The 24,657-nt window shown below is 36.3% G+C and overlaps 1 protein-coding gene across 1 annotated transcript in view; it reads right to left on the bottom strand.

Moving 5' to 3' along the window:
• Positions 1-24,657, bottom strand: part of LOC128660878 (mitochondrial enolase superfamily member 1) — a 197,737-nt gene that overhangs the window by 62,619 nt on the left and 110,461 nt on the right. The window contains exons 8-10 of the mRNA XM_053714960.1: positions 13,880-13,962; positions 4,793-4,827; positions 3,616-3,703 (exon numbers count right to left, since the gene is read on the bottom strand). Coding sequence (XP_053570935.1) covers positions 3,616-3,703; positions 4,793-4,827; positions 13,880-13,962 — 206 coding nt within the window. The remainder of the gene's footprint in view (positions 1-3,615; positions 3,704-4,792; positions 4,828-13,879; positions 13,963-24,657) is intronic.

Genomic DNA, 24,657 nt, shown 5'->3' with positions numbered 1-24,657 from the left:
AAACAGAGACCGTCATGGCAGAAAGCATCGATCTTATCTCTAGATGCGGTTAAAGCTTTTGACTCGATTGTATGGAACTACTTGTTTCGAGCATTAGATCAGTTCGGGTTTAAAGGTGAATTTGTACAATTTATATGTAAAATATATCATAACCCTATATCCTATATTTTAATTAATGGGATTCTATCTTGGAAAATAATACTTCAAAGAGGAACCAGACAGGGATGTCCTTTATCCCCGCTACTTTTTAATATCGCTTTAGAGCCTTTAGCAATACAGCTCAGGAAAGTATTACCGGGAGTTTTGGTGGATACCCAGCCGCTTAAAACATTATTATATGCAGATGATGTGCTATTATTTTTGGCAAATACACAACAATCTATCCCACTGATTCTGCATACGTTGGAAATCTTTAGCTCTTTCTCCGGGTATAGGATAAATTTAGAAAAGAGTGAATTAATGTGCTTAAACAATACTCAGGCCAAAGTACCCAACAGTCCATTTAGACAAGTTGACGGTATTAAATATCTGGGTTTGCTTCTACATAGAAACCCTAGCTACTGGTATAAAGATAATTATGGGCCACTGTTTCAGAAAATTATTGCAGATCTTCAGGTATGGGCTGCTTTTCCACTCCCTTTGACAGCGCGTGTCAACTTAATTAAAACTATTGTCTTTCCGCGGTTGTTGTATCCGTTGCAGAATCTCCCGTTATTTCTTCTAAATAAGGATATAAAATTATTGAATATTGCTTTTTCCAAATTCATTTGGAATAATAAAAAGTCTCGAATTGGTTTGGAAAGATTAATGCAAAAAGTAGACATAGCAAATTTTATAACATAGTGGCTTTGGCTAAAATAGCGGTAGATTGGATAGCTGGATCTAATATAGTAGCTTCTGAAGAAGTAGATTTGCTTCTAATTGTGCCATTTGCATTGAAGGCTATTATACATATCCCTGTTCAAAAGCTGCCACAGAATATTTGTTGTCTCATCTCTATTAAGAACATTGTATCTGCATGGCAGAAATTTTGTAATTTGCTAGATCTGGATTTTTCCATCTCTGAATTTTTACCGATTGTAGGTAATCCAAGCTTCCCACCAGGATTGTATCAAAAAACATTTAGAGAATGGGCTGGAAAAGGGTTACAGTATGTAAAACAAGTTTTAGATTCAGGTGGCCAAATGGTATCAGCAGAAGATATCTTTAGCAAATTCGGGATTAATAGAGTTGATCTATTTGCCTACTTCCAAATTCGGCATTTTGTCACAAGCCAGAAGTGGCGCACGTTGACCACAATGATCTGGGCGGACATTAAATTATGTATTCAAAAATTTATTGCAGGAGATGCGTCGATTTCTCTAATGTATGATATCCTGTTGAGTAAACAGAGCCAGCTTATTCTGGATAACCTTTGTAAAGTATGGATTTCAAAATTCCCATCAGTAGATTATGATTCTGTTAATCAGAGTTTTAAGGCTATGAGTAAATGTAAAATACCTATATCGCGGAAAGAATCGCATATGAAGATGATTAATAATTTTTATTTATCACCTTGGAAAATATCTAAATTCTATCCAATGACAGCTAATTTATGTCCACGTTGTGCACACGGTAAGGCAGACTTACTCCATATGTTCTGGACCTGCCCTAAGGTTAGACAATTATGGTTGAAAATTATCTATTGGTTCAATAAATTTTATAAAGTAACAATAGCATTAGAGGGGAAAGACATTATATTCTTGGTGTCATCAAACGATGTGATCAATTGCAACACCATAAATAGTTTAAATACAATTATATTAGCTGTTAGACATTGTATTTTGAAAAACTGGAAAGCTAAGAGGATACCTGGTCTAACTATGGTCTTTAGAATATTACAAGATCAAATAGTGTTTGAATCATATCAATTATATGACGCCTCTGAGAAACAAATACAGAAGTTTCTTTGGAAGTGGTCTCCAGTCATTCTATCATACCCTAGATCGTCACAAAAGATGATTCTTTCCCCCTTTTTATCTTCTGTAAGCTTTGCTGAGCTAACATTATTGAATGTATTTCCTCATGATTGGTTAGAGTGACGCGGAGGAATTGGGGGATGGGAGGGCCAGAGCGGCGAGAGGTAAGAGAAAAAATTATATTTATTTTTCTTCTTTTTTTTTTTTTTTTTTTTTTTTTTGTGTCCTCCCATCTGTCTTTATGATACGAATCTTTCGAGTAGTATTATGCATATTTGATGGTTTAAATTGATTATGGGTCCAAACAGGACAAGAGAGCCATTGTAGAGAAAGAAGAAATTGGGTTATTACTTTTTTGTTTATGCTGTTTTGTTGTTTTCTTGCTTTGCTGAAATTGCAAGATAAACAGAGCTTGTTTTGTATTCCTTCAATGGCAATTCCGTTTTCAGTATTTATGAATTGTATTTTGTTGTTTTTTTATATATGTGTTGATTTCTGTGAGGCTGTATATATTGTAAAAAATTAATAAAAAGCATTGCAAAAAAAAAAAAAATACAGCAATGTAATCAGAAAAAAAAAAAAAAAAGAAATTAAGGCAGCTTAATGTCTCAGTGTACATAGCATAGTGTACATAGCATAGAACAAATATGTTACATTTTTGACTCTTCAAAGTAGCCATCTTTTGCAGATAAAATAGCCAAATGCACTTGTGGCATTCTTTCTACAATGGAAATCAAAAATAGTTTAGAACGTTCTTTTCAACACTGTAGCATAAGTTCCAATAAATGTTATACCTGAATGGTGCCTTGTTTTCACCCTTCTGTCCAGTTAATACCAAACCAGCTTGATAGGATTCAAGTCTAGAGAATGTGCTGGTCATGGTTGCAAGGTATTGCACAGCGCTGTAAAATTCTGTGGCAATCTTTTTAGTTCAGGGTGCCACTCTGTGCAAGTTGCTGACTCTGGATTCAGCAAAAGAGCCCCAGACCATGATGCTTCCTCCCTGATGTTTTACAGCTGTGTCACACAATGAGTAACTATTCTATTGCCTTCTCAAATCCACATTAAAACCTTGCATGATGAACAAAAGATTTAATCTTCCAGCATCCAGTAGTCCACTGGCGGTGCTTCATGGCTGTGACAAGCCTCTATTTCTTATTTTGCCATCTTAACAACAGCTCTCTTACTGACACTCAACCTGTCCAACCTGCAGCTCAAAGTCTTCTGAATCTATTGTAGATTTGGGTCAGCAAGACTTTGTCCTGTCTGCGTTTCCTCCAAGTGTCTTTTGATAGTGTAGGAAACTGTACTCACAGACACCAAATAATGCTAAAGAGGTTGTAGCAGCACAGATTGCAAGTAATACAAACCTGTAGGAATTATAAGCATCAACTTTCAAGGCCTAATTTACTTCCATTGCTGCAGAGCAGCTGTAATTTGTTTCCATAAAAAGGTCCTTTTTTTATAGTGTCCATTATATTTCAGTTTTTGGTAACCTAAACTTGTTTCTTTAACCTGTGACAGTTTAACATTCATCTTTATAACATATCTGTGTTATAAAGAACTTACATAAAACAAATTACATACTCTGGTGTATTTAAAAGATCCAGCTTCCCAATATTGAAAATATGTTTCTACGACTGATTTTTATATTTACCAGCTGGTTTTCAGGCCCAATCATCTGTCTCATGAGTTTACATCTTCGCTTGTCATCTTCTTTATCAGCCCCAACTTTTACTTTGAATCTGAAACAATCAAATATACAACAGAAACAGTTAAATTCATTGGACATAAACATTCAGTTTGAGTTTTAATTTTGCCCAGAAAAAAACACTTATTTAGTTCTATAAAATGTTGTTTTTTCTATTTCTCACAAGAGGATGAAGTGCAAAAGACGTCAGAAGCCAAACTCTGCTACATTCTACATAGTGATTGCTTAATCTGTGCAGGAGCTCAATTAAACATATCTTTAATTGGCAACAGTAGACAAAATAGGATAAAGGACTTTTCAGATAATATGATGGTGGATTACTAATTAGATTACATTAGAACAAATCTTGTTTGTAAGTTGTTATAATTGGTTAAGCTCCACCTAGGTTTTTGAAGTCTGCCATGTGTCCTTTTAGTTTTAAGGACTGAAAAATACACAATTTTCAGACTTAAATGACAGAAAACGGGGGCAAAATATATAATATAACTACATCACAAAGTTGTTTTATTGTGCAAAAATAAACATTTTAAATTACAATCTCAGAGTGCTTTCGGTTCCTTTAATAGAAAGGGCTAATCAGCCAATGATCATCAGCTGTATTAGTTTCAATTTCAATGTTAACAGCTTTTATTTCACAATTTGTTTCTTGAGACAAAAAAAAAGAAAAGTAAAGGGCCTCTATTTAACAAAGTCTGGCGGACCTGATCCGACAGTGCGGATCAGGTCCGCCAGACTTCGCTGAATGCGGAGAGCAATACGCTCTCCGTATTCAGCATTGCACCAGCAGCTCACAAGAGCTGCTGGTGCAACGCCGCCCCCTGTAGACTTGCGGCCAATGGGCCGCCAGCAGGGAGGTGTCAATCAACCCGATCGTACTCGATCGGGTTGATTTCCGGCTATGTCTGTCCGCCTGCTCAGAGCAAGCGGACAGGTTATGGAGCAGCGGTCTGAAGACTCGCCAGAAGCACGGCCATCAAGCTCCTTTCGGAAGCTTGATAGATAGGCCCCAAGGAATGTTAAGATGTGGCTTTTCCATATGGATGACAGAAATATGTTGTGAACAGTGTCCTTTTAATGGTGCACAGAAACATCTACAAAAACAATATTATTTCAGCTTGCTCACCTTGTCCAACCGTCTTTAAGTGCATCTGTACATAACTAAAATATGAAAGTTATAATTAGTACAACTGAAAATGCCTGTCGGTCACAGATTACAATTTATTAATCCACAAATTCAAACCCACTAGTCTTGAAAAAACATGATCTAATGTTTTGTTTGCATATCTTTACTGTTGAACAGCAATGGTGACTTTGAGTTGTCATGTTGTTTGAGGTTATGCTAATGCCAGTGGCCCTGGAGATACATTTAGGAAATGAACATACCAATAAAAAATTAATATGACCAGAACCAGGTTTATCTTCATGTAGATTGTTTAAATTAACTCAAACGTACACCAAGATTTAGATGACATTTTACAAAATTAGCTTTTTTAGAAAAGGATCCCTTTCAGTCCAGGTATGATCTAGTTTCCAACTGTTTTATTTAATTATTTTAAGGATCCTAATTGGTTAAATTATTAGGGACATTCAAAAAAAAATGAAACCTTAATGATTCAGAATTTGCAATTTTAAGAGACTTTTCAATTTACTTATATTATTAAAATTGGTATCCTTTGTTGGAAAGCATAAACAGGTAGGCTCTGGAACACCAGTTAACTACTGGGAGATGACTGGTGATTGGTGGCTACACACAAATTCCTTTATTCAGCTAGCTCCCAGTAGTACATTGCTTCTCTAAAGCTGACTTTAACTTTGCAGGTGTTAACAAATGTTATACGCGACTAATGGTGTATACAGCGTGTGACATCACATCCGGTCTTGCGATCTTGGAATTCAGAGACCTATACCGGCAGCTGTTTTCTTCATTCCTCCATTACGGAATACTTCAAGTTTCCACCACAATGAGAGACACTGAATCACAGGATTCTATATCAGAGCTGTTCTCTTCATTTCTCCACAACTGAACATTTGGAGTTTCTACTTGCTATAAGAGAGACTGAAGCACAGGACTCTGCATAGCAGATGAGTATATATCGATCAGTATACAGCAGACATGTCCAAAGTCCGGCCCGCGGGCCAATTGCGGCACGAGTACTGGACTGATATGGCCCCACAGATAATTTATACAAATATAGATGATACGGCACCCCAGTGAGTCCCCGACCGCCGCTCAGTGAAGTCCCCAAGCGCCGCTCAGTGAGTCCCCGAGCGCCGCTCTGGTTTGACGTCATCAGCCGGCACAGGAAGAAGGGGAAAGCCCAAATCTTGCGAGATCTCGGACGCATAGGAATCTGGCCAATTTTAATAATGGCAACTATAAATAAGAAAAGAAAAGTTGACAGTGAGAGACGCCGCTTCCAAGACAGGTGGAAAGTGGAATATGTTTTCACTGAAATACAGAATCACTGTGTTTGTCTGATATGCCAAGAGACTGTGGCTGTTTAAAAGGAATTCAATGTTAAGAGACACTACCAGTCGAGACATAGCACAAATTATAACAAGCTAACAGGGCGTGACCGCAGTGAAAAATTGAAGCAACTTGAAGCTGTTTTAATGTCACAACAGCGATTTTTTTACAAAAGCCCGTGAGTCAAATGAAAATGCCACAAGGGTTAGCTATGAGGTGGCAACGTTAATTGCTAAAAATTGCAAATATTTTGCTGAGGGTGACTTTATCAAAGAATGCTTTATGAAAATGGTGCAGAATATCTGTCCCGAGAAGAAGCAGGAGTTTTCCAAAATTTGCCTGGCTCATAGCACTGTAGCACGGAGAATTGAAGAAATTTCATCAGATATTAAGAGACAGTTAACGTCAAAAGGAGTTGAGTTTGACTTCTTTTCAATAGCCTGTGATGAAAGCACGGACCTCTCTGACACAGCTCAGTTGCTGATTTTTCTGAGAGGGGTGGACGATAAAATGAATATGACTGAAGAGCTACTTGACCTCCAGAGCCTTGAGGACCAAACAAGAGGAAATTATTTATTTGTTTCTGTTAGTTCTGCCATAGATGACATGAAAATGCCTTGGAACAAAGTTACTGGGATTATTACTGATGGGGCACCTGCCATGGCTGGTGACCGAAGTGGATTATCAACCCTAGTCTGTAACAAGGTGATCGAAGAAGGTCGCAAAGCTATTAAACTTCATTGTATCATTCATCAACAAGTTATCTGTGCTAAACATCTCAAATATGATCATGTTATGAAACCGGTGCAAAAGACCATTAATTTTATTCGGTCTAAAGCCCTGTGCCACCGCCAGTTTAAACAGTTTCTACTGGATATCCAGGCTGAATACGAAGATGTTTTATATCATAATGATGTAAGATGGCTCAGTCGGGGATCTGCACTGCAGCGTTTCTACTCTCACAGAAAGGAAATTGGAGAATTCTTGGAAACAAAGGGACAACCGATGCAAGAACTATCTGATCCTATTTTTCTGGCTGATTTGGGGTTTCTAGTCGACATAACAAAGCATCTGAATGTACTGAACACAAGTCTTCAGGGCAAAGATGCAGCGGTGAACCAGCTTTATTCACACCTCAAAGCCTTTGGAACAAAGCTGCAACTTTTCCTAAGGCATGTGTCACAAACAGAGCCAAATACTATTCATTTTTCAGTGTTGCAGGAAATAATGAACAGTTTTCCACATGATGATATCAGTGCGCAAACGAGCAGGTATGCAGCAGACATCACATTTCTGGCTGGGGAGTTTAAACGGCGTTTTCAAGATTTTGCAGCTATTGAAAAGGAGATCAGCCTTTTCTCCTCTCCATTCTCTGTTGACCCCAACGATGCTCCAGATCAGCTGCAGCTCGAGCTCATTGAGCTGCATTGTGACAGCGAGTTACGCAGTCGTCACCAACAGCTCTCTCTTGTGAACTTTTACCGCCAACTGGATAAGAGCCGGTTTCAAGAGATTTGAACATTGGCTAAGAAAATGCTGAGCTTGTTTGGCTCAACATATTTGTGTGAGAAGACATTCTCTGTTATGAACTTTAACAAGAACCGCGTGAGAACAAGACTAAGTGACTCTCACCTGCGTGACATTTTGCGCATCAAAACCACGGCCTTTGAACCAGACCTAGTCTATGTGCTGCAGTCCAGATCTCACCCTTTTCACATTAGTGCAGGCAAGTTTTTTTTTTCCAATTGAGATGAATACATTGTAAAATCTCGGTTAATGTCAGTTGGTCTAAATCAGTTATAAATATATTTGAACACATGTATACATGTGTTATGTTCCTGTTCACATTTTCTGAACTTAAAAATTGACAGACAACCTTTATTACTTTGTGTAATGTACTTTACAATGTTCCTGACATATTTCAGCTTCCTGTTTTTTTATATTAAAGGCAGAGTGATTTAACACCTGTTTAGATTTGTCACCCAAGTCACAAAATGTAAAAGTATGCTGTTTTCAATAAACTTTGCATTAAATAGTTAATTTGCATTTATTTTAAAATGGTTCAAAGAATGTCAGGCAAAATGGTCGGCCCTCGCACATGTTCACTTCATCAAATCTGGCACTCTTCCAAAAAAGTTTGGACACCCCTGGTATACAGCTAAGATGATTGTTTTGTCTCTTTTTGCACCAACTGAACATTTATTGACTATTTTGGAAGCTGACTACTTTTTTCTGAATATTATTTTACGGAGTCTTTTAAGACTAGGATATTGTCCAATTAGACTTCTCTGAATGGAATTTTAAACAGTTACTTTTAACCAGTGAAAAGTGTTTTATTTTAACTTTACTCTACTCACATTTGTATAATAGTAAATGCTACTCTACCACAGTGAGGATTATACATCCTATCCGTGCTTATTACATACCTCATATTGATGAGGTTGAATCCGGTGAACACAATAAACCTCACATCTTTACATCAAAATATTGACAGTATTACACTATTATGTTGTTTTGTCTTTTTTCTATCATCTTGCTCTAATCCTCTGGCTTTTGGCAATACCATCTCCCCCCTTGAGAGCGCTGTCTATAACCACCTTTTTGCACATTAACTTTATATAGACTTCCTTTATTCCAGTGACTTTAAAGGTTCAGTCTATCTTCTAGATAGCAGCATTCTAGGGGCCTAATAGCTAGTTTTGCTCTAAGAACCACTAAATTGGTTTTTGGGATCCTTTCTTCAAAAGTTTTATTTAATATCTAGTCATCTGTTATATATTTTAACTCTATCTCTTATTTGTATATGTATATATGTGTTTATATTTGTATATATGTATGTATATACATAAAAACATAAATACACATGTGTACATACATATACAGATGTATATATACATACATACACACATATTTAGACATGTATATGTATGTATATATACATTATAGCCATTTCTATTTAAATATCTTGTGAAATACCATATACTTTATAACTTTTTTAAATATTTAGATAAATAATTGTTATTAGATATTGTATATATGAGTGAACACTTTATTTTAATGTATTTATGTTCTATTTGGTGCAACTTGTTTTCTCGCCCTAATCCTTTACGCAAGGATCTCAGTCGCTCTAGCCCGACGATCGCAAATAGGAAAATATATTGCTTTGTACCATTATGGGGTATAGTACAATCCATTGAAAGAGCTATGCATAGTATTTTGGATAGGTTTTTGTGAGGTTTTCTAATTCAAGGCCATTCAAATCTATCAGAAAACCTAGAAATCAAAAGATTTTGCATCCAGAAAACACTATTCAAGCATCATGTTTGGGCTTTTCTCTTTCAAAAGCCTTAAAGGGAAGCAAAACCCAACATTTTTCTTTCAGGATTCAGATACAGCATACAATTTTAAACAACTTTCTAATTTACTTTTATTATCAAACATACTTTGTTCTTTTAGTATCCTTTGTTGAAAAGCACGTCTAGGCTCAGGCGCAGCAATGCACTACTGGGAGCTAGCTGCTGATTGGTTGCTGTATATATATATTTGCCTCCTCCCATTGGTTTACCCAGTGTTCAGTTAGCTCCCAGTAGTGCACTGCTGATCCTTCAACAAAGTATACCAAGGGAATGAAGCAAATTTGATAATAGAAGTAAATTAGAATCTGAATCATAAATAAGGGGTCTCATGTCCCTTTAACCTCTTGAAAATCCATTTAGCATCTTCTGGTAAATCTTGTTTTTCTTTTATCAACTTTTTTAAATGATAACATTTCCATGCATGCTCATTTCACATATTTAAATTGTCTTGTCTAAGGCTAAGAAAACACTGGATTTTTACTATGAACAAAGGTCTCAGTTGTAGTCCTCTAGATCTTCTTCATCTTCCAAAGAGTCCCTTTGCATCCAGTTTTGGAGGCGATTCTCAGCTGCAAAAGAAAGAGGTTAGGAAAAATCTACCCCTATGCAGTCTGTCAAATCACAAAGATGGTGTCTCTTCCCAAACAGTTCCTGTAGGAGCAAAGTTAGCCCAGACCAAGAAAGTTTGGGCAAGAACTATTTCCGACCGATGGGTCCTGAATATTCTCAATCAAGGATATTGTCTGCATTTTAATGGCAAGTTCCCTCCGTACCAATTTGTCAAGTCCTCAATACCAAAGGCAAAGTTGAAAAAGATGACACTTTTATAGTGTGTCACTTAACTTTTTCACTTGCAGGTAATTCAGTAAATATCCAACCTCATGGACTTTATTCTCATCTACTCCTAATAAGGAAGAAAAATTGTTCTCAGAGGACAGTGCTGGATTTAAGGGCTCTGAATCTATAATGTTGCTCTCTTAGTGTCCATAGACCTAAAATATGACACCCTTTTCACATTCTAGTTGCTGCATCTCATATGCTATTCTTGAGATTTTCAGTGGGTAACTGTCACTTTTCAATTCCGTGCTTTTCTGATTGGAATATCAACAGCTCCAAGGACATTCTCCAAGTGTTTGTTCCCTTAGTAGCAGCTATTCACAAACAAGGAATTAATATACTTCATTATTTAGATGACATGCTTCTAGTTGCAAACTCAGAACAGGAGGTTATTCTTCACACACACAGCAAGTTTTGCAGATTCTCCAAGTTAGCTTTGGGGGCCCTTTCCGACACTAAAAAAAGTATGATGCATCTTCCTCAACAGAAATCCTTTGAGTTAAAGGCACATTGTGCACTAGATTTTTCTTTGCATAGATATTTTGTAGATAATCCATTTTTATGGCCCATCTGGGAGTGTTTTTGTAACAATGTATAGTTTTGCTTATTTTAAAATAACATTATGCTGATTTTTAGATTCCTAACCAAACTCCAAAGTTTTTTTTTATGTATACTGATGTCTACAGATTCAAGTGTGATCCTGTTTATCTAATGGGTCTTTTCATATGCAGGGAAGGGGGGATGGGGTAGTTCCTGCTCATCCTGATTTTCCAGACCCTTTTACTGGGTGTCCCAGCCTAACCTCATCAACAGTGCTAAACTGGGGGCTTCTAAAGAAGTTTTATATTGGATTTTTATATAATTTTCGGTGTATATTATTTGTTATAGTAGTGTCTGTTACATGCAATTATATGAAAATTGGTGTATACTGTCCCTTTAATTCATTATCTTCTAAAATGAGACATCATAATTTCTAAACTCTCTGAATTAAAGAGACAGTCAACACTTCATTTAACATGATTGGATATTGAAAATAAAAAACCTAAGATCCGCCTGCACTATACCCCTCCTGCCTTGCCGCCTTGCTTCTGTCCTAATCAGCGTCGCTAACCTCTCTAATAACCGGTAAATATGGCGTGCAATTTCTGTCCGAGGACTAGATTCTGATTTGCTTATCAGTTGAAGAAGAAGGCAGCTACGTAACGGTGGGGGGAGTTCGGCTGCCATATTTACCGGTTATTAGAGAGGTTAGCGACGCTGATTAGGACAGAAGCAAGGCGGCAAGGCAGGAGGGGTATAGTGCAGGCAGATCTTAGGTTTTTAATTTTTAATATCCAATCATGTTAAATGAAGTGTTGACTGTCCCTTTAACAGTTAAAATGGTGGCTTAAAATCTCAGATTTGTCCCAAATTTGTCTATACCCACAGTGGATAGAAGTAAATACATATTCCAACAGATTCCCTCCCATGTCCTTTATCTAATGATGGACAGGACTAGGTATGAGGAAGTAGATATCATGTAGACTTCTTAAAGGTAAAAGGGGCCTGGTATATATTTGTGTCCATGCCCCCTGGGGTGTCTAACTTGGTATGTACTAGATAGGATAGAGCCAATGCTATTCTGCTGTTGGTTATTTAATTTCCAATTACCTTTTTGGAATCAAAGGGCATTTTAATATCTGCTTCAGTTGTTTCTGGGGTTTTTTTTGTGTTTTTTTCTTGCAGGACATGCCCCTCAATAGAGTTGTGGGAATTTTGCTTCTCAGCTGTTTAACTTCTATCCCACAGACAAACATCGCAGAAACATTCACTTCCTTTTAGTTTCAAAGTCAAAAGTAACAGCTTTAACTTAACACTTTCTTGCACAAAATATATTTCATGTGCACTGTCCACCTACAAGCTCCCTATAGATCTTAGTATATTCAGTGGTCGGCTAAAATTCAGAAGTGAAAACCCCCCCAGAAAGAATGAATACAATTTTCAAACGTTATTAAATAATATTAAATGTAAAGCTCATGAGGAATACAGCCTAAAGGGCCTTCACCGTCTTAGTCATACTTGATTCTTAACTCTCATTTAAACTATGTATAAAAGTGCCTACCACATTTTTATGTGCACACCTATGTGATATCTCTAGAATATGCCCTTTCCTTACCCAAAACACTACATTGTTAATTAACTCACTCTTTTCTCACTGTTGACTACTGCAACCTACTCCTACGTGGCCTTTCCCTCCTCTCCGTCCTCCAATATATTATGGATGCTTCAGCTAATTTGATGATCCACAAAAGCTGTCCTGCTCTGCCAGTCCCTACACTGACTCCTAATATGGTTTAGAATACAGTTTAAAAGTCAAATTTTGTCTTTTTTTTTTTTTTTTTTCTCTTTCTTTCTTTCTTTTTTTCCTTTTTCTTATCTCGTTCTTCTGAGAAATTAAAATGACGAAAACTACCAACATATGGTGTGGGAACAAGTTACTATGAGAAATATAGAAATTCAGGATTCAAGTGTGAATTTATCATTTACATGACTAAATGTAAATTTGGAACCCTGTAGAAGAGCGACCTTAATTTATGTATTGGCGCTTCTTCTTTGATGATGTTATTGGTCTTCTTTGTTGTTTTTTTCTGTATGTCTCGCTTCTCATAATATTGTCTTACAAATGTGTTGGTTACAAATAAAAAAAAAAAAAAAAAAAAGAATACAGTTTAAAATATTTACTCTAACCTATGAAGTTACCAACAACCACGCACACACATCCTCACTTTATTTGCAGATTGCCACCTTCTATCAATCTCTATCCTACCTTTTTTCTGTTCCTATATTTACTACTTCCCTCTCTTGCCTTCAAGTGTTCTCACATACTATTTCTGGAACTGTTTTCCCGACTCAATCAAACAATTTCTAACCGTGTATAGCTTTAAACCTATCTATTTAGAGTGGCTTACCCACTATCCTCTAAAAGTCCCTCTTTATCCTGGCAAAATTAGTCTTTGCCTGACTTGTCTCACTGCTGCAACTGCAATCCACATGACCAATTAACCCACAACTTTTGTCTACCCAACCTTCAACCTGTAAACCTTCCTTATAGAAAGATCTTTAAAAAGACTTAGCTATGCCCAAATCTGCAAATTCCCTGTCTAGTAATGCCCACTCCCTGTCAAGTTCTGCCCCTGGATCTCCCTGATTAAGCGATCAGCCTCCCATCCTGTATAATCTCTGGGAAATGCTTTCTGAAAAGGCACAGTGTTTAAAAGCACTAGTACACAGTAAAAGTTATCACTAAAGCTGCAATAGCTTTTAGTAGAACCATTATTGTTATTACAAGCATACTGTAAAAAATGTTTCTATACAAAATGCATATTCTAACAAAGACAGTGTGAAACTAAAGTTGATAGGTCCAAGGGTACTATCAAAAGCATCTCAGTGTGTTTGATGCAGTATATGACTGAAGGCACATAGTCATTAAAATACAGAGTTGATAAAATCATTCTTAGTATTTTGCTTTTCAAATACATCACAACAATGGTAGAATATAAGGAGTCTATACCTTTTGTAGTTGCTCATCTGAATATCCTAGCCAGGCGCATGATGTGGTATAAGCAGGATATCCATTTTTTAACACATATTCTTCTGCAACATAAACATATTTAATGAACTGTTCAGTATTTCCTTATATAACCGTTTTTAATCTATCAACATAAGCTGTTCACTGTTATTGCTTTCTAAGCATGTGCAGTCTATTTAGCCACATAAATCAATTGAAATTTTCGTAAGTGTTAAAAAACCTGTTTCATTGGGCGAGATAACATATGCTGCGCAGGCTTCAGCGTAACTACTGAAACCTGTGTCGCCCGTAATTTCCGCTTGCACATCGGGGAATCACATATACGGCACCAGCAGTTCATAAAGTGCCGTATGTCACATAAACTAGGGATGTCCAGAAATGTGCTTAAATACAAATTTCTGGAGTCGCCAGTGACTTACGGCATGTTAGAAACTGCCGGCGCCTAAGAAAAGCAAAACATGTTAAATCTCCCGTAAAAGTCTAACACACCTCCCAAAAATAAACCCGACACGTCAAAACCCCTATATCCGCCATCACCCCCATATCGGAACTAATAATAAATGTATTAACCCCTAAATCCGCCAACCCCAACATCGCAAACTACCTTATAAAATATATTAATTTCTAATCATTAACCCACATCGCAATAAACCTAATAAATGTATTAACCCCTAATACGCCATTAACCCACATCGCAATAAAGCTAATAAATGTATTAACCCCTAATCCACCATTAACCCACATTGTAATAAACCTAATAAAACTATTAACCCCTAATCCGCCATTAACCCACAACGCAATAAACCTAATAAAACTATTAACCCCTAATCCGCCAAACCCCCAAAACGCAAATAATTAAATTACTAAGCCCCAACCTAACACCCCTAAATTAACCAGCTGGTGCAAAAACCTTTTATTGTGCAAACAGGGATACAAACAAAGCAAAGCAACGTTTCAGGCTCACAATCAGCCCTTTCTCAAGCTTGTCCATAAATGAGTGAACAAATATTTAAATAGCCATAATGGCGCCAAATATTGTGACACTGTTGCCATCTAGTGAACAGCAACAATATAACATCCAAACATGTATTAAAGTGCATTTTGATGACTGAATATATCGCCACCTAGTGAGCAATCATCATACTGTCAAACAGACATATATTTAACATATGAGAAAAAATTAACATATATAAAAATAATAACTGTGAATCAATTTATCAATATATAGGTGACAAAAAATAAATATATTCCATTAAATAAAATTTAAAATGCATTGAAAATTCAATTATTCATTTGATATAATAACCACAATACATCGAATTAAAAAACATATATCAAATGTGTCAATCTACCAATAAACAGAATATTTCTATTTTGCCTATTACATTAATTTTATGCTGTCTTAATTTATTGCATATTAAATCAGTAGACTGACACACTTGCGTCTTGGTCAGTATTGGATATTCAACACTGTATGCACACACATACACCCAGAGACACAAAGTCTCATATTTATGCGTGTATATGGGCACACATATGTACACATATAATTTGATCAGTACAATATCTATGTAAAAAGAGACTTTTAATATCATTCTTATTTTGTTGAATTACCAAAAGGCAGTCCAGTTACATTCTCTATTCAAGCCTCTCAGCCATAAAGTGCACAATTCATTTATCCAAAATGTTTCACGTCTACTTAGTGTATTCTCCTTATCACCCCCTCTTCTTGGTGTATTAACCCTCTCAATGATTTGAAAGCGAAGTACCAGGTCCTGCTCTGTCTGAAATTCTGCTGCTACTTTCTAGTTCTGTCCTCCGTTACTTGTCACCAGGCTCTGCTGGGTGAATGGTCTGGTGTTGTTGTTTTTTCCCAGGGCCTGTTACTGCCCTTCAGGTTCTTTAACTTACTCTGTACCAGGCTTTGATGCTGCTCTCTGATACTTTCTCTGACAGACTAATATTAGCTATACTTTGTGCTAGTTTCTGCAGTTTTCTGTCCCCAGAATTTGTTGTCACCAAATTGTGCAGGTCAGTGCTGTTGCTGCTATACCAGTCTCTGGTTGCTGTGTAAGGCGGTACAGAGCCTGCAGGTTCTGCCGCTGTCACTGTCCCAACTATTTGCAGTAGTCTTCAGCTAGTAGAAGACAGATGGAGACCAGCCTTCAGGACCTGCCCTCTAATCAACCTGACATGGTGTCCAGCCAATAAAATTACTTTGTAGAATGAGTCTGTCTATGATTGGCTGAGAATAGTTCATTGTCATCTTTGTACCTGGGCTGTGGGTTTCCCATGTGTTCCAGGCTTGACTACTCCGCTAGCCCTAGACTTGAGCCGTCTTGATTGTGAGACTACTTATTCATACGCAGGCACGGTACACAGATAAGGTTGCTTGACCATCCCAGTGTGACTTAAAGAGAGAGCTCTCGCAGTAAGTAAAAAGCATGGCTGTATTTATTATTAAAGAACGCGGCTGATTTTTAAAGCTGTATTATTTGTGGCAACAATACAATTTTATTACAAGACCAGAGACTCATATTTTGCATTCTCTCTCTTTACTACTCAAATGCAGTTTTTTAAAGTATACATAAAAATACAATAAACTGTCAAAATTTTGAAAATGAGACAGTAAAACAAATAACATATCAGTGACCAATGAAATTAGAGAACTGATTAAACTAAAACCACATAGCCAATCAGGTTAGTAATGAATCCTATAAACTGTCCAATATACAGTAAGATATCCTCTTTCTTTTACTGCTCAGGAAAAGATAAGTATTACGCTCTGTGTTAATAAACATTATTTGTTGTATCTTTTTATCATATTTTATTTCCTATTTTCATTAGTGTTTCTATATAATATATTTATTATTATTCGTTTTTTCGTTTTTATTTTATCTTTTTCGTTTATATTAAAATAAATATTTCGTTGGTTATTCTCTATATTTCTTTTTCGTTGGTTGTTTTAATTTACTTGCATTGTTTTTCTTTTTCTATGCTCGTTTACCTTTTCCCTTCCTGTTTTAAGTACCGGCGTTTCCCTTTCTTCTGCGCTAGCTCCGACGTCCATATTGTGGTTGTCGGCTTTGTTGCGCATGCGCAATATCTCCCTTCTCCTACGTAGTTGTCAGCTGCGTATTTTCCCGCCCTCTTCTTTATAACAGCTGTTTGCCGTTACTGTGAGGGCTGAAAAAATACTTTGTTGCGATCCGGATTGTTTACTCTTTAATTTTACCTTACTGTTTAAACTTTTACAAGGTTTTGTCTCCATCTACTGTTGATTTAATTCCATTACATTTAAATACCCTCAATTTTATTGTTTTATTTCATACTTTGGGGTCATTTCTATTTATTATTATTTTATTAGAAAGTCCAAATAGTTGAATTTATTATTTTAATATATTATAGATTTTATTATTCATAACATTATTATATAAAAAATTTATATATTTAAATTTTTATTTATATTTTATTCAACATGTCTCAATCCTCAGACATTAACCCTTCACTTAGTTGTGAGAGTGTACAAAAAATGATTGATACCTCCATGAACTCTATGCTGGAAAAAATTACATTTTTAATTGATAATTCTTCAAAAAAGGCTACTAAAAGAAAAAGAACAATTTCAAGTGGTATCAAAACGAGTAAAAAATTGGTAAAGAAATCTCGCCAGCTTGTTTCTGGCTCTGCTGTTCCTTGCAGGAAAGGAAGAAAAACACCTGCTATTTCCTCTACTCCCAAGAGGTCACTAATGGGAGAGGCTTTGGCCAATGATGATAATTGTGAAATTTGTTCAGATACAGAAATTAATTCAGATTCATCTCTGAATTCAATTCAATCTGAGGATGATTTATCTCATTCCTCATCTGAAAATTCTTTGGCCTCTCCAAAGATTAAAAAATTCAAAAAATCACTTAAAAAATCTAAACATTTGGAGTCTAAAAAAGTAGAATTTTTTGATTGTCTAGGTAATCCTAGGTTTAATGCGGATGATTTACATCATCCTAGATCTGCAGAATGGTGCCCCTCATCTGATATTGCAGACTTTATTGATTACCAGCTTCGCCAACCTTTAAAAAGAGATTCTAGAAATAAAATGAGGGCTGAATGTCCTAGACCAATTCTTCCCAATAATTCAAACATTACCCCTGAAGTAGATCCAAAGATTTTAAAATTTATAGGGTCCCCAGGTTTCAAATTAAAGAAAGGTATGGACAGGGCCTGGAAAATTTGTCAAGATAAAATGCTTGACACAATTGGTCCTTTAGCAAAACTTTTTGAATTATCGGAACAAGCTGTTTATGACAATACTCTTTTAGACCCAGTCATCGTTAGAGAATGGCTTCAGAGAATGCTCTCATTTTTAGGGAATGCCAATTCTGCGATATACACTGAACGCAGACGTAATATCCTTAGAAGAATTGACCCCAGGGTTTGCGATTTTGCAATTAACGAAATTCATTCTGATACAAATGGCCTTTTGTTTGGAGACACTTTTATAAAAGAGTTAAATAGTTATGTAAATACGTTCTCCAATCTTAATAAAGTGAGAACATCAATGAAAAAGATCTTTCACCAGGATCGTTTTTCTGAGCAGGCTGGGAAAGGTAGAGGCCGCTTTCCCGGCCGTGCTTCATTCCCAAACAGGTCTCAATTTGCCTTTCAACAATTTCACAATCAGAGACAATTTCAGAATCCAGTCTCCTCAGGCTTCTTTCCATCTAGAGGAAGATTCTGGAACCCAAGAATTCAACGTTCGAGGCAAAGATCCCGCACACCTCAAGGTAAATCTTCTTTTTCTTCCTCCTCAGGTTTCTTCCCAAAACATAATAGGAGGCAGATTATCTCTTTTCACACACAATTGGAACATGATAACTTCAGATCAATGGGTTCTTCAAACTGTTTCAGGTCTTTTTATAGATTTTATTTCTCCTCCATTTCAAAATTCTATTCCCCTTCCAATAAAGTTTTCTGTTTCAGACAGAAATTTGGTTCAAAACGAAATTTCAAACCTTTTATTAAAACAAGCAATAGAACAAGTTTTAAATCCTCAAAATTGTTTTCTCAGCAATCTTTTTCTCGTAAAAAAGAAAAACGGCCTTTTTCGTCCAGTTATAAATCTAAGATCTCTCAACGCCTTTGTTGCTTATCAACATTTCAAAATGGAAGGTATTCATCTTCTCAGAGATTGCCTTTTAGACAACGATTTTCTAGTCAGATTAGATCTGACAGATGCTTATCTGACAGTTCCTGTAGCTCAAGAACACAGGAAATTTCTAACTTTTGTTTGGGAAGAAAAGTATTGGAGTTTCACTTGCATGCCTTTCGGTCTATCTTCAGCCCCTTGGATTTTTACCAAAATAATGAAACCTATAATTACTTGGCTTCGTCTTCGAGGTGTTCGACTCATCATCTATTTAGACGATATCTTGATTATGAATCAGAACTCTGCCACGTTAAAGTCTCAACTCCAACTTACTACTTTCATTTTAGAAAATTTAGGTTTCTTGATCAACAAAGAGAAATCTGTTCTTCTTCCAACCAAATCTCTAACCTTTTTAGGTTTCAAAATAGACACTTCGAAAGCTACATTAAGTCTTCCCAGAGAAAAAATTGTGAATATCAAGAAAGAGATTTCAAGAACCCTTTCTTTACCATTGGTTCCCATCAGGACTATAGCCAGAATAGTTGGGTTACTTTCATCCTCTATTCAGGCTATTTTCCCTGCTCCTCTTCATTACAGGGAACTTCAACGTTTAAAAATTTTTCATCTCCAAAAAGGTCTTTCATATTCCCATCAAATCCCTCTTTCTTCAGAAGCCAAAGAGGAACTTTTATGGTGGCTATCCCATATAGAAGCTTGGAACGGGAGAGCCATTTTCGGAAAATCTCCAGATCTTATCATAGAATCCGATGCCAGTCGCTCGGGTTGGGGCGCTCGTTGTGGTCCCTCAATCACAGGAGGAAAATGGTCTTCAGAAGAAAAGCGTTTTCACATCAATTGCTTAGAACTTTTGGCAGGCTCTTTTGCAGTCAAGAGTTTTGTCAAAAGTTCTTCTCCTGTGTCCATTTTACTCAGAATGGACAATATTTCTGCAGTTCGCTATTTGAATCGCCTCGGTGGTACAAAATCGAGGGATTTGTCAATTATTACGAAAGAATTCATTCATCTTTGCTTGGACAGAAATATTTCTGTAAAAGCGGAATACATTCCAGGTTTATCCAATATAGCGGCGGATTGGGGATCTCGATATCTGACAGATTCAAGCGATTGGAAACTTCATCACCAAGTTTTTCTTTCGCTTCAATCTCTCAGAGGTCCTTTTTCAATGGATCTGTTTGCTTCGAGACTGAATCATCAGATTTGTCCTTATTTCAGTTGGCGTCCAGATCCAGAGGCATTGGCGATCGATGCATTTCTCCAACCCTGGCCTCTCCAGACAGCTTATGCGTTTCCACCATTCTCCATGATTCAGAGAACCATATCAGTAGTCCGTCGGGATCTTCTTTCAATTCTCCTAATCACTCCCCTTTGGCCATCTCAACCCTAGTACCCATCTCTTCTAGAATTATCTGTCAACCATCCTCTTCTTCTTCCGGTTTTTCCGCTTCTCTTGTCAGATCCAGAAGGTCTTCCTCACGAACTTATTCTTCAAGGATCTCTTCGTCTCATAGCATGGTCAATTTCGGGCAATCTTCATTTCCCCAAGGTTTATCACAACAAGCTCAAGAACTCCTCGCAGACTCATTGGCCCCCGGGACCAAAAAATGCTATTTTTCCGCATGGACCAGATGGTCTGGCTGGTGCGTGGAAAGAAGTTTGGATCCCCTTTCAACAGATATAATCTACATCATTAATTTCCTAACTTCACTTTTTGATTCAGGTTTAGCTTACAGAACCATCAACGTTTCTAGATCTGCCATTTCGGCTAAACATTCTTTTATAAATAATTTTCCTGTAGGTCAACATCCTTTAATTTGTAAATTAATGAAAGCAATCAAACTCAAAAGACCTCCGACTCCTAAATATTCTTCTTTTTGGGATGTTGATCTTATTTTTTCTCTTTTTAAATCTTGGCCTTCTAATGAATTTTTATCATTGAATCAACTTACCTCTAAATTGGCTACCCTTTTATGTTTAATTTCTTTTCGTAGAGTTTCTGATGTTAGAGCTTTAGATTTTAATTCTAAACGTTTTACCCCTGAAGGTGTTACTTTCTTCATATCTAAAAGAACTAAATCTTTTTCAACCTCAATATTCTATCCTTACTTACCTTCTGAACCTCTTCTCTGTGTGGTTGTATGTCTCAAAGAGTATGAACGCAGAACTTCTTCTTTTCGTATTCCTACTTCCAATCAACTTTTGTTATCTTTTATTCCTCCTCATTATCCTGTATCCTCTACTTCTATAGCCAGGTGGGTTAAATGGGTTATGAGTGAAGCAGGTATTGATGTTTCTTTTTCCGCTCACTCTGTTAGAGGATCAGCCGCTTCTAAAGCATTTTTGAAAGCTGCCACCCTTCAACAAATCTTGGATGCAGCTGACTGGTCTTCTGATTCTATTTTTAAACAATTTTACTTTAAACCCATTGAACACGCCTCGCTTAATTTATTTTGTTAGTTGCTTTAAACTAGCAAAATATGAGTCTCTGGTCTTGTAATAAAATTCGGATTATCCTAAGTTATGAAGGTATAATCTAGATTTTATTAAAGACACAGAGACGAGTATTTTCCCTCCTCTGATTATATTATTATATGGTTTTGTTCCCACCCTTATTTGTTTTATCTTATTACTAACATATCTTGTATATTTATTTCAGTTACCAATCAACTATAAAGATATTATCCTAAGTGGTTTTGCTCCATCTCATCTCTGTGAAGAGACGAAACTTCAAGAAAGTTTTCCTCATTCTATACAGTCTTCAAGAGGATTTTCATTCTTTCCTGATAAGATGGAGTTTTCTTCATGGATGATTCTTCAATTCAAAGTTCTTCTCTTCATGGTTGTCTGCTGTCTTCTCGTCTGGAACTACTTCCTCATTATGGACTTCTTGTTTCCTTCTACAGTTACAAAGAAAGAGGATATCTTACTGTATATTGGACAGTTTATAGGATTCATTACTAACCTGATTGGCTATGTGGTTTTAGTTTAATCAGTTCTCTAATTTCATTGGTCACTGATATGTTATTTGTTTTACTGTCTCATTTTCAAAATTTTGACAGTTTATTGTATTTTTATGTATACTTTAAAAAACTGCATTTGAGTAGTAAAGAGAGAGAATGCAAAATACTCGTCTCTGTGTCTTTAATAAAATCTAGATTATACCTTCATAACTTAGGATAATCCGAATTTTTAGCCAGCAGGTCCTGTTTGAGGCAAAAATACAATTTTCAGCCAGCGACTGGTGTTTTTTTTTGTTAGGTGATCACGTTACTTGGAATAAAATAAGAGGTAGCCCTTGCATTACAAAAGTCTGCCCACCCCTGTGTTAAAGGAATGACAGTAATTGAATATTTTTTAGATTTTTAAACTGATTTTGAGCCAGTAACTAATTTTTTCTTGTTTAGAGCAATAGAATTTCTGTTGACACATAATTTTTTCAAGTTCCAGTCTGAGTTCTACCTCCAGAGACGTGGGACAACTATGGGTATGCCAACCTTTTCATGGGTTGGTGGGAGCTGTCCCATATCTATGAAGATAGAAATCCATTTAGAGATCGAGTTGTCCACTTTCATCGCTATATTGATGACCTCTTCTTTGTATTCGATGGGAATGAAGAGGAGGCTGGCAAATTCTGTGAATATCTTAACCACAATGATTGTGGTATAAGTTTCACAAGTGAACAGAATGAGAAAAGCATTATTTTTTTGGACTTAACCATTTCAGCTGATGAATTAGAACACAGTGTAGATACAATCACATTCAGAAAACCTACAGCAGGTAACACTATCCTCCAATACAATTCTTGTCACCCCAGACATGTTGTCAGGGGAATACCTAAAGGTGAATTAATTAGGATAAAGAGAAATTGCTTGAAAGACTCAGAGTATCAGAGACAGGCAGAAGAAACGATGACCAGGCTTAAACATTGAGGGTATACAGAAGAAGTTTTAAATCAAGCCAAAAACACTGTTGACAAAATATCTAGAAAAGATCTTTTGACATATTAAAAAAAAAAAAAAATAGGACTAAACTCACGACTCACATTTCACTGAGGTACATATTCACTTTTTTAATGATTATAACACACACACACATTTCAGACATTTTTTATACAACCCTTTTTTTTATATACATTCCCACCCATACAATTACTTTGGGACAGATATTTTGTGTACATCACAATCAATATTATAAATATTATTTTGTTTCTGTGGGTTTTGTTATGAAGGATGTCTTTTTCGCAGTGATTACATCCTTTATTTTGCTTTTAACATTTTAGATTCTGCTTTTATAAGTTAAGTGTCCGATCTATATGTAGCTAAGTTAAGCAATACATATTGTATCCGACACAGTTTTAATAATATCGTTTTAACAATTATTGTACCCATTGCTATTTTATATACTTTGTGAATTGTTTATTTTTATCATATTGTACACAATGTAAAACATTTTTTGGCTAGATCGATATGCAATGTCAACATAATTGACCTGATCTTTGCTAATCACTTCCAGGTCATTTTAGGTTTAAATAGAGATTGTTGGTTTTCAATTTTATGCCTGATGAAACGGTCTTACATTGACCGAGAAACGCATTGCAAATAAAGAAAGATTTTTAACCACAACCTGGTTTTGTGGTTGTTACATTCTGTCCATACATTTGAATCTTGCCCTGCAGCCTTTTTCAATGGTTGTAGCTGTGTAGCCGATGGTTGATCCCTGTGCCTGAGAGACGCCTGTATTTTGCTTCATCTTGCTGGATATGCTACACACCCGCTATTTGCTACCAGTATCAGAGGGCGGCTGATTGACTACCTGAGATCACATTTGCCGGGTTAGATACACAGAGACCTACAGCAAACTGACTGCTGTTTAAACGTCAGCCTGCCTGCCTTATTCATTTAAAATGCCACTATCCTTGTGAGTAGTTTGTATACTTCTCTTTTGATTTCATATTTAAAAATACAAGTTACACTATGAGGAGCCCCTTGTCTTTTTCTTTATCCAAAGCATGCAGAAACCCAAGTTTATAACGGCATATAGTCTTGAATTTAATAAAATTTGTGGGATAATAAAAGAATCAATACCCATATTATACTCTGATCCTATACTTAGGGACATCATACAGGGAAGATGTGACTTTATCCCTAGAAAGGGTAAGACGTTAGCTAATCATTGTCTCCCTCAGACTTGAAACCAAAAACAAACAAATGTTGACTCCAAAAAAAGAAGGGGATTTCTAAATGTAGGAGGCCTGTTTGCAGAACCTGCGGTTTTGTGTCAGAAGGTTATACATTTGAATCTACTGTCACACATCAAGAACATGAGATTATTTTTTCTATTAATTGTGCAACTACACATGTAGTTTATCTCCTTACCTGTAAAATATGTTTAGAACAATATACCGGTAAAATCAAGAGACCACTAAAAGAAAGATTTTTGGAGCATTTACGCTCCATTGAGGATGAGGAATCAGATACTCCCATAGCCAGGCATTTCAAGCAATTACATGATTCAGATACGTCTGCATTATCAGTACAGGGTATAGATTTTATACATATATGGAGAAGAGGTGGCAACAGGGAAATGACACTTAACA

Source organism: Bombina bombina, chromosome 5, assembly GCF_027579735.1.
Source record: "Bombina bombina isolate aBomBom1 chromosome 5, aBomBom1.pri, whole genome shotgun sequence".
Taxonomy (NCBI): domain Eukaryota; kingdom Metazoa; phylum Chordata; class Amphibia; order Anura; family Bombinatoridae; genus Bombina; species Bombina bombina.
This window is presented reverse-complemented; position numbering and strand designations above follow the sequence as displayed.